The 11,554-nt window shown below is 23.5% G+C and overlaps 2 protein-coding genes across 2 annotated transcripts; both read right to left on the bottom strand. All coding sequences in view use genetic code 6, as the record gives it.

Moving 5' to 3' along the window:
- Nucleotides 1–2,216: 2,216 nt before the first annotated feature.
- On the bottom strand, nucleotides 2,217–5,050 carry TTHERM_00221120 (granule tip protein; the record flags this gene model as incomplete). The annotated part of the gene is made up of 6 exons (XM_001020684.3): nucleotides 2,217–2,879; nucleotides 2,941–4,024; nucleotides 4,133–4,286; nucleotides 4,345–4,509; nucleotides 4,569–4,607; nucleotides 4,759–5,050. 6 exons carry the CDS (start codon nucleotides 5,048–5,050, stop codon nucleotides 2,217–2,219), a joined length of 2,397 nt encoding a protein of 798 aa, XP_001020684.3.
- Nucleotides 5,051–6,416: 1,366 nt separating this feature from the next.
- On the bottom strand, nucleotides 6,417–10,480 carry TTHERM_00221110 (pumilio-family RNA-binding repeatprotein; the record flags this gene model as incomplete). Its single annotated transcript, XM_001020683.3, has 9 exons — nucleotides 6,417–7,552; nucleotides 7,637–7,776; nucleotides 7,912–8,171; nucleotides 8,232–8,384; nucleotides 8,443–8,726; nucleotides 8,791–9,032; nucleotides 9,767–9,907; nucleotides 10,151–10,190; nucleotides 10,255–10,480. 9 exons carry the CDS (start codon nucleotides 10,478–10,480, stop codon nucleotides 6,417–6,419), a joined length of 2,622 nt encoding a protein of 873 aa, XP_001020683.3.
- Between the last annotated feature and the right edge of the window lie 1,074 nt (nucleotides 10,481–11,554).

Below are 11,554 nucleotides of genomic sequence, written 5' to 3'. Positions count from 1 at the left end.
TTAGAAAATATTGCAAAATAATAAAATAGTTTTTTATTTAATTGTTTTTATATTAATTTTTTTATATTTAAATTAATTATGAAATAAAAGAAAATATTTTATTTTAACTTGAACTCTAATGTTATTTATTTTGACTTTAATGTAACTTTTATTAAAATTTACATAAAAAAAAATTAATATAATCCTAGATTTTAGCAAAAACGTAATTTATCTTGTTTAAAGTATCCAGAAAATAATATATCCATCCAAATATCAAAAAATTACTTACATTCATTTATCCAAATAACTAATTGATAATTTAAAATAAAAAATAAATCTCGATAGAAAATAAATTAATTTTCTTATTTTTTTATTTCAATTTTCAATGTTACATTTTAATATACTTCCAATTTAAAAAATTAATTTAATTTAAATAATATTTTATTTAATATTGTACACCTCATTTGGAAATAAGCCAAAAGTTTTTAAAAATATTCTTGGAACTATTCTAAAAAGGGAGGTTTCCTATTTTTAAATTGTATAAAAGTATATATTCATTCAATTTCTTGCTTCAAGTGTAGGTTATATCATGCAATTTTAATTTTTTACAATAAATTACTTACTATAAGTTACTTCTAATTTTATTTAAAATTTTACATTTATATTTTATAAAATCACATGGATGTTTTTATAAAATTGATATAAATTAGTATTATTTATTAATTTAAAATGCGGTCAATTATTGATACAAATGATAATGCAAAAAACTTTGTCAAAAAACAAATAAAAATACGATTTAATTTTTAATTAAATTAATCTATTTATGATATGAATGAAATATTTCTTAATAGAATAAATAAATATCAAAAGTCTTTTATATGGCTTCATAATTTTTTTTTCAATTTTGTAGTTTAAAAACAATTTATAAATATCAAGAATGGATATAATTTGTAAAATTACAAACTAATCTAATATATTTAACCATAATAAAAAAGAGGATAATATTTTTTAGGATTTAGCCTTCTTTAAATATAGAGCTTTTGAAAATATTTTCTTTTTCTTTTAATAAATCGTAAATAAATATTAAAAAAGGTAATAACTTTTGTAATTTTCTTTATTTACTACTTCTAAGTAATTATTAATAAATTTAAAAATATAAGGTAATTTATTTTATAATATTAATATTAAAACGAATAAGTTATTTTGATTGCATTAAAAATTTAATATTTAGATAATTTAATTTTTTAGTCATGTTTTTTCTAGATGTTATAAAGATTTAATAATCGCTTTGAAACTCATTAATTTATTTTTTTAATTGAAACTTTCTAATTTTTTTTGAATTGAAAATAGTTAATAATGTTTTAAATTTTAATATTTTGAAATATTCTAAAGAAATGCTTAATAATCTTAAATTAGTTTTTCAAAGATCTAAATAAAAAATTTAATACATTAGTAAACTATTTTCTTGAATTTTTTATTATATTTGAAATATTATAGACTTTTATAATAGTAAAGCAAGAAAAATATAATAATTAAAAAGGGGTTATTATAAATATAAAATAAATTTTTCGAGAAGTTAGAATGAGGAGCAAAGAAAAGATATTCGAATTTAATAAAACAAAAAAAATAAATTCTAGCAGAAATATGATGCAGTGTTTACATTTTTTACTTCATTTTACAAAGTTATTTTATTAAAAAGAATTAAAATGCTATCAAAAATTTTCAGTTTTATATTTATTTGACTATGAAATCTTTATTTACTATTTACAATTTTAAAAAAAAAGTAAATTACTTATTATAATCACAATGAAAATAATTAAAATGAATTTCAAAATTAGGTAAGAATATTTTATTTTTTATTATTTTTAGCAGAATATATAATAAAATCTATTACTTAAATAGTACTTACAATTATTTTAAAATTTTATCTTCTAATTAGCTTCTAAATAAAGCTAACATTGATTACACTTAAAAATAAAAAATTTTTTATAGTTTTAGACCCTCCTTTACTAAAATATTTTTAAAAATAATAAGAAAGGAGTTTCCATAAAAATAGAGAGGGGAAGAAACTTTAATTTAATTAAAATAAATAAGATAATATCTAAGAAGTAATAATTAGATAAAATAAAAACTGAGAAATAACAGGCAAAATATAACAATAATTATATGTTGTGAATATAAACAATATATTTTTTTATATTTGTGGATAAGAATAATAAATACAATACAAACATTTATCATACTTATATTAAAAATATCTGAAAGAAGCTTGTTTTTTCAAACTCTTCTTTAGTGTTTTAATTTTGTTTCAGGTTCAACGTCAATGTTGAAAGCTCTGTTAATAAGGAGATAGTTTTGACCAGTTAAACAATCTTGAGAAGAAGTGAATTCCTTGAAATCTCCTTTGTAATTAGCAGACTTGTAGGCTTTAATACTCTTTCCTTAAGGAATGTTAATAGATCTGATTGGCTTAGTCCATCCAATAGCAGATAAATCAGGGATATCATCGCAGACAGAAAGTGATTAGCCGTCGTAGTTGCAAGCAGTGAAAATTTAAATGCAGTTAGTATCGTCTTTAGAAACATAACCAGCACCTTGGTTCTTACCAACAAGAACGGATAAATCTCTAATACCCCAAGATTCATCATCCTATTATTAGTTTAAATTTTTTAATTATATGATAAATTAATAAAGAATATCTTATTTACGGTTGTTTGATCAAGTTCATCACTAAAAGTAAGCTTAAGGGTAGCAGCAGAATGAGGTACATAAAGTTAGACAGTGTAGGTTTCTTCCATGGAATCACCTCTACCGCACAAGTTTTAATGTCCAGACCAAGTATCTGATTTAGTCATTCTCTTTATGATGGCATCATCTACAGCGACGTTAAAGTTTTCTCTCTTTATATATAAAATTATTTTTAATATTAAGATGAAGTTAGGAAATTAAATAATTTTTTACATCCCAAGTATCAATGAAGTAAATGGTGAAAACGATGACAGCGAAGTCGTGATCAGGAAGTGAGTTATATAACTTAGAGGCAGATGTCTTTCTTCCAAAAGCATTAAATCCACCAAAGACTGAGAACCTACCACATCTTGATGTAGTTACTCCATTTGTGTTTCCATTAACAGTCCAACCAGTGGCACTATCGAAGTTGACTTAGGTGAATTCTGATGAAATCAAAGTTTGACCTTCTTCAACGTAAGCTGTTACGGATAAATCTCTGATAGTATATTTAGTGTTTCCTGCAAAGTTGACGGGCTTAATATCGAGATCTAAGATAGAGTTAGCATGAGGAACATCAATGAAGTAGTTTCTAACGCTTTCTGTGTCTGCATCACAAATTTTATTCTTAGCGAATTCAGCAGCAACTTTAGGAGTGGTTAAGACATCGTTAACGAAGAATCTCAAATTAGTGTTAGCGTTTGACCAATCTCCAAGAGCAAAGACTCTTAAGAAGACTCTTACACCAGAGTGGGGTTAGAGTGAGTCATAGGTTTTTTCAATAGGAACTGAGAAAGGTCCAAATAATGTAGCTCCAGAGCAAGTTTTGAAAGGAGAAGGGAGAGCATTTCCACCTTCATCTGTCCAGCCTTAAGGATCAGCAAAAGTTTATTGATAGAATTCGTTTGAAACTTATTGGCATCTTGCTGAAGAGCAACCAAGAGAAACAATTCTGAGGTTTCTGAAACCGAAGGATTCATTGTCTTTTGCTTCATCAAAAACACCTCTCAATGCAATATTAATTGAAGGACCTTTGTGAGGGACGAAAAGGTTAATTTTAACAATTCTTTCAGACCATCCTTAAACACCGCATAAGAAATTTTAAGGGTCACCATAGTTCCAATCAGGTCTGTAGAATCTAGATATTTAACCATCAACTATGACTTAAACGTAATCATTGCCATCAGGTGAATCAATAAGCCAGAGATCGAAGGCAAATAAAACACCATAATGAGAAGGTAAATTATTGTAGGTTTTAGAAACAATAGAATCCCTACCCATAGAATTGAAACCACCGAAAATTTTGTTACCATCACCACTATTGCAAATAAAATATAACAATTTAAACAATACGTTGATGAAGAATGAATCAATAAATATATTAGTATGATGGAGTAATTTATTAAAATTTAAAAATAATAATTACCATGTAGTAAATGCTGGTGAAACGTTGACAACAGTCCATGAAGAAGCATCGCTCTTAAATGAGTCTTAGCTAAATTCTTCACTAATTACTTAAATGTTACCACCACCGTGTCTTGCGAGAATCTAGAAATTCTTGACACCCCAAGATTCATCATCTGATAAATTAATATTAAAATATTATAGAAACAATAAATTTTAAAAAATTGATTTTACTAGCATCTTAATCAAGAGTAGAGGTTAATCTAACATTGAATTATCTTCTGTAGTGATTAAGCTTAACAGTGACGGATTACCATCTATCTTACCATGATGCTGAACCGCAAGCACCATTAATTGGTCTGGGAGAGACTGTATTGAATTAAGCTTATAAACTATAAACTGTATTTTTTAAGTATAAAATATATTAAAAATTGGAGTTTGATGAATAAATATATTACCTAACTAGTCATCGACGTAAAGAGAAAAGACTTCATTATCTAATTAATTAAAAATTTTTGTTAATATTATGCTTAATCGTCATTAGCAATTATTTATTATTCACAAATATGGCAACTCATTAATGATTAAGTATTAAAAAGCACTTAAAAAATTGAAAATATATTTTTTGTATTATTAAGATGAATTTACCCCAAGAATCGACAGTGTATATATCGAAATTGAAAGTAAGTTCAAAATGATCGACTCCAGAATTGTAGTCTTTGCTAGCGCTGGCACGAGCACCAAAAGCATCATAACCACCAAAAATAGATTGATCACCGCAAGTAGAAACTAAATTGTTATTTTTGTTTCCTGTAACTGACCAACCAGATACGGCTGAGCTATCGAAATTCTTAGCAGAGAATTCAGAAGTTACTAATTTTACATCAGCAACTGCAGATACAACTAGTAGTGCTGCAATAATGATCCAAGATTTTCTCATCTTTTTTATTAATTTTATCAATTTATTGATTTATTTTTTTTTACAAAACGTTGAATAAATTAATATTGCTTTTTGAAGAAAAAAAGTTCATTGCATTTAATTAATTAACTTATCCAATTCCTTTTTCTTCTCATTTATTTTTTGTTAATATTTGAAATCAGTATCAAATACCGTTTTTACGATTCCAAATTATTCGTTTTTAGAAAATATTGAAAAATAATAAAATAATTTATAATTTAATTATTTTTATGATAAATTGTTTAAATTAAAATGAATTATCAAATAATAAAAAAATTTTATTTTTTAACTTGAACTCTCATGTTATTTATTTATACTTTAAAGTAAAAATTTATTAATATTTATATATTTTAAAGAAAAAAGTAATTCTAGATTTTTTTTCACAAAAACGAAATATATCTGGTTTATAGTATTAAGAAAAGAATCTATCCAAATATCTAAAAACAATCAACATAAATTTATCCATATAATTCATTTTTAATTTAAAATCAAAAATAAACTTGATAGAAAATAAATATATTTTTTTATTTCAATTTGCAATTTTTCTCATTTTGATTGATACATACACTTCCAATTTAAAAAATTAATTTAATTTAATATAATAGAAAGAACATTTTAAAATTTAATATTATCCATTTATTTTGAAAATAAGTCAAAAGTTTATATAGACTAGTTTTTTTCTTAAAATTATGAAAAAATTAGCATTTTTAAACTAAAAAGTTAATAAAATAAAATTCAATTATGTTTAATGGATCAAAATTAATAAATAAAAAATTTGGTAGCATAAAAATATCTTTTACCAGAGTAGATTAATGCCGTTTTTATTTAATAATAAAAAAGTATTAAAAATGTTCAAACTTCGAAAAATAAATAAATAATTTCAATATATGTGTGTGTACAAACAGTATTTGGTAAATAGAATTGGAAGATAAAATTGCATAAAAAAGAAGAAATATACAAACAAACAAATAAACAAAAAAATAAGTATGTTTAACATGATATTAATTATATTTTTATATATAAATTAGATATAGAAAAAGAAAAAAAGAGAAAGAAACATACCTTTTGTTTTTTTAAGATATGTATATTTTGTGTTTTTTACTCTTGATGATAATATATGTATATAAATATAATTATATATATGAAAAGTATTTTTAGTTAAGTTTATTTCTATTTAAAAGTGAATATTTATATAGTTTTTATAAGCTAATATTAATTTTATCAATAGAAAATATTGTTTTGCCAAGAAACATTTTTAAGTCATAAAACCCACAACTGAGGAATTAAAAGTTATAAAAAAATTACTAAATTGTAAAAAAGGACACTGCTAGCATTTTTTTTACTTGCTTCATTTGCTTGGTTCGCTGCCGTCCTATTAATTTGTTTGATTTTCTTAATTTTCATCTTACTTTTTATCAATGTTTGTTTGCGGAGAATTAAGAGAATTTGGTTAAGTTGTAATTTCTGATTGCTATTCCTGCTTGTTGTTGTCATTTTAGTTGTTTTTATTTTGTTAGACCTTTATATGAGCACCTTATAAAAAATCAAAATAAGGAGGGTTCATTAAATTATTAGGATCGAAATAGTTTAAAAGTTATGGGTCAGTAAATTCAGAAGGCTAATTGACATAAATGTAGGGAGTAAATCCAAAATATGGTTATTACATAAAGTATTGTTAAGGATAGCTTTGGTAATAAATTGGATTGTGATAATTATAATTTCCTCTATGGTTGTTTTATCTCCTATAAGGTCTGTTGCTGTTAGTTTATTAAGAGTTATAATTTCCTTATTGATTTCTTTTTCCATGGGAAGAGTATTGATTATTATAGCTGCTATAGTTATTGTTATTTGTATTTCCATTTTTAATCTACACATCATAATTATTATTTTATTATCCTTAGCTTTAGTTAGGTTCAACATTTTAGTTTTTGTTATAGCTGAAATTGTTATTATTTACATTTTAAAATTGTTGTTAGTTGTTATGAATTGATTATTTTCTATTGCTAGTTTTATTGAAATTATTTTAATCATACTTCTAAACTTGCTTGTTAGATGAAGGTGACTCTTAATTTTAGTTGTTTTAAATTTGAGGATTTTTCATTTAAGAGGTCATCTAGTTGTTACTACTGTTGTTGATGTTATTTTATCTGTGCTTTTAGTTGAAATTCGGTTAATTAACATTTTGATGTTAATTTTGATTTTTTTAATTAAAATTATTTTTATTTACTAAACCATAGTTGGTTTGCTTCATTGTTTAGTTGTATTCCATATTCATATTTTAATTATTAAAGTGTTAAGATTATTTCTAATTATTATGCATCATATTTTAATTATTTCTATTTTAATAGCTATGCTAGTTATTATTAGTAGAGAAATTGCCCTAAGCTACCATCTTGCCTTGATTACTTCTAAAGCTGTTGTTAGAATTATTATGAAACTCATTTTGTCTTAGAAGGTCATCAATATATTTGAAGGGATGCTTACCTTTAAATAGTTTAATTAAATTTAATTTTTAATTAAATTGAATTATTTATCGATTTTAATTAATTAAAAGTAAATAATTTTTACCATTTTCTTTTAAAAGATTTTTTTTGCTCCATAAATTTAGCTATTAATGTATTTATTTTTATTCTTTGTTAGAACATGAATCAAAAATTCTTTAGACTACATAATTCGCATACTGGTCATTTACCATGTTAAGTAAAGCACTATTTATTAGCAAAAAAAAATTAAAATTTTTATCATCCAAATCAATCAAAAATAAATAGATAAAAACCTAATTAAATTTACACAATAAATAAAATAAAACCTAAAAAAAAAATTTAAAATGTAATTTAATTTACCTAAAATTGTTAGCAGAAATCAGACCCCAAATTTATTTTTTTTAATCTGGCTCAGCATATTTTATCGCTTTTTCAGCTACATTACTTCCGTATTTATCCATAGCTAAGCTTATGAAGTGTTTTGAAATCACATTTTGATATAACATATTCTTGTGTTCAGGAGCACCTTTTTCAATTATTTGCTGTACAACATAATTGGAAAATTATCTTTATGCTAAGCGGTGTGAATCATTAATCACTTTTTCAATCATTTGTCCCACCTAATTTGATTTGAAAGAAGCATAAAATAAAAATAATAATTAGTTGATTTAAGAAATTACTTGTTTTTTGATTTTTGAATCAGGCTTGGTCTTATATATTTCAATTAATTTTTATATTATTAAGCAACCATATTAATCAGAGCAAAGATCACTATCTTTTAATTAACTTTCTTTTGGTAAATTAGGAAGCTTTTGCTCAGGTTTGATTAGAAGCTAATGATTTTATTAGAAAAAGAATAATAAAGATATTAAAATATTTAATTTCAGTTACTGTTGCATTCAGAAGAATCAGAAGCTGTGATAAATGGTCTTCATCAAAAATTTCTAAGCATTTTTAAATAACATAATTACCAAATTTATCATTTTGAAGAGTCTGATAAGTCTTTGATTAGTTGTCTAAAATATATTTGATGAATTCATTATATTAATCAATGAATTCTTTTTTAGAGACTTCAATGCATTTGTTTAAAATCTTGTGACCAAATTGTTCATGGCTGAATAGTTCTTTCTCTTTTAATGTACTTTCAATTATTATTCTCTTATGACCGGAAGAGCCTATGAAATTATTTTTTTCATGTAAGTTTAATAAAATAGTTTTTTAAAAATAATTTTTTTATACCTATATCTAAAACAAGAATTAAAACAAAGTGGGAGTATTTATCCAAAGCAAATTCTTTTATGCTTTTTCTAATTTTTTCTTCAAATAGCTTATTTTTCTCACTTGATTCTTGATATAGCGTCTATAACTTTTTAGATTCCTCCTGTCTTTGTATATTAGTTTGATTTTCTTGTTTGGCCATAATATCACTCTTTTAGTCATTTGAGTCAATTAAAGTATTTTTGTAATCCAACAAGTTGCATCTAAATTGGATAGTAAAATAACATAAGCAAATATAAATTTATTTTGTCTTTGTTTATGGTAGGTAATAGTCAAAAAATTGAAAAATAAATTGAAGAGCTAATAGTAATAAGAAATAATCAGAATTTGATCTTTTTAAAAAAAATGGTAGTTTTCTTTGTAAATTTTCCTTAGAAAAATGAAGTAATTCGATAAAAAACAGAATGGAAAGAAAAAATTTTGGAAATTAGAACAATAGAAGTTGTATGGTATTTTAAGTTCTTTTATAAATTCATAAAACTTTAAAAAAGAGGGAATATTCTGCGCCTAAAGCTTATTTGCCTGATAGGTGTGCAAAAGGAATGTATTTAAAGTAATAAATGATAGACATAAAAGGTTTTCTAGTTTAAACTCAAAATCAGTGAAAATCAAGTCAAAGTAGATGATTGAGTTTTGCTGCAAAAAAAATAAAGGAAATAAAGAAAGTAGGGTGAAAAAAGAGAAAGAAAATGAGAAGAGCTGAAAAATGATGATTTCAAATTCTATCAACTAAGAGCCGATCTTTTCTAATATATTTTGAAGAGAAAAGAGAAAGGAGGATTAGATAAGGAGTCTCCTTTAAAAAAATTAATCAGGAAAAAAAGGAGGAAAGAAATCGCTTGCTTTTAATGTCGCTAAGAAAAGCTACACTAATTGCTTATTTTACTATTTTGAATTATGCAGAAAATAAAAAAATAAAAACAAAATTGTCTATTACTAAGAACTTGAATTGCTTTTGCTAAGTTGCTGAGGGTAATCAGTTTTTAATTCTTCAGAGGCTGCAGTAGAAATTTTTCTCATTTCTACATCTTTTTCTTATTTCTTCTTTTATTATTGAGCTGAGTTTTGCTTGTTTCTACTTTAGTTTTTAATTTTTCAAAATTTAGTATTAGAAATTAATAAATTTTTCTCTTATGTTTTGTTTTGCACAATTATTGATTTCAATTAATTTTTCCATTCAATTTATTAATGAATTAACCAATACCAAATCTAATAAATGATCTCTAAATACTAACAAAATAGCAAAAGAGATTTAACATCTATGAAAATATTTGCGCTGAAACTAACCAAAAATTCATGCAAAATTTATAAATAATCTTACTTGATCACTTGCTCTTCATTTGATGTTTCTACTTTCTCCTCTTTTATTACAATAAAATCGATTATTGAAAATGCTTAATGATAAATTTATATTTGAAATAATACATTCTTTTATCTCTTGCAATTCTTTTTCTTTCTACTGCTATTGGCGATCAGAAAATTGATTAATTTTATCAGCCAAGCTATTCTGAGGAGTCGAATGCGACTTTTTCACTGATATTAAGCAAGGGATTGTGCTTAAATCTTCTTCTTCAGAATGATTACTGGCAGTTTGCTGAATGTTATGTACTCTAGGATACAATTACTCTTGCTACATTATTGCGGTTTCCATTGCTGAGCTATTTTTGCTTTTTACTTAATAATATATTTTTTAATTTGATTTTGCTCTCAAGCTTTTTGTTGTTGTTATTGTTATGATTTTTGATATTAAAAGTATTTGAGTTTAATTAGCTGCCAATATTTCTTTGATTATTTTATTATCAAAATTTTTCTAATTTTTTCTGGTAATATTAATTTTAATTAAATTAAATGTTAGAAATTTAAAGTGCGCTTTTGTTATTCACTTAGCTTCTATTCTTCTTTGCTATAGTATTTTCTCAAGCTATATATAAGCCTAGTTTCAAATTTTCAATTTCGCTTTTCCTTCCCATTTATTGATTTATGTATGCTCTTTCAATATTAGAATTTAAATCTAAAAAACTAAATATTAGCTAAGCAATCTTTTAATACAAATTGTTATATTGTCTTTTAATCTTTATTTTTCTTTTAGTTAATATGTATGTATCTAACTCGTAAAGATGATACTAAAACATAAATAGACTCATTCTTAGCAAAATCAAATATAAAAGACTTTTATTTTTTAAAACTTAAAAATTGGTTCATCATAAATTAAAAAATATTTGAATACCAACTATTTATTATTCACTAAAATATACACATTAATATAATATTATCAGTTGATGGATAAAGAAATTGTTTCAATTTTAATTTGTTAAAACATTTAAGAATAATTTATTAAGTAAAGCGGATTATTTGCTAAAAAATTAAAAGTTAATACTTTCGATAAAATAAAAAACGAATACATGCTTAATAAGCTAACTTATTAGATGATAAATTAGATTTTATAAATATAATTATGTTAATTATGTAGAATCTCCAGTAGATTAATTTATATCATACTGGAATTTTTTTTATTTAAATTTAAAGTTTTTAATCTTTTGTTTAACATATGTTGCAAATTTGTTTGAGGATTCTTGTAAGAACATATTATATGTCTTATTATCAATTTAGATCAGAAAACAAAGCATTCAGAATTATAATAATTCTTATTAAAGGTATTTCTTAGTGATAATGCATAATAAGTATCATAATTAGCAACTATATTTTGCTATTATCATATTTAAAT

The sequence above is a fragment of the Tetrahymena thermophila genome, assembly GCF_000189635.1.
Source record: "Tetrahymena thermophila SB210 genomic scaffold scf_8254564, whole genome shotgun sequence".
Lineage (NCBI taxonomy): Eukaryota > Ciliophora > Oligohymenophorea > Hymenostomatida > Tetrahymenidae > Tetrahymena > Tetrahymena thermophila.
The sequence above is the reverse complement of the archived record's forward strand: the minus strand, read 5'-3'. Positions and strand labels throughout refer to the sequence as shown.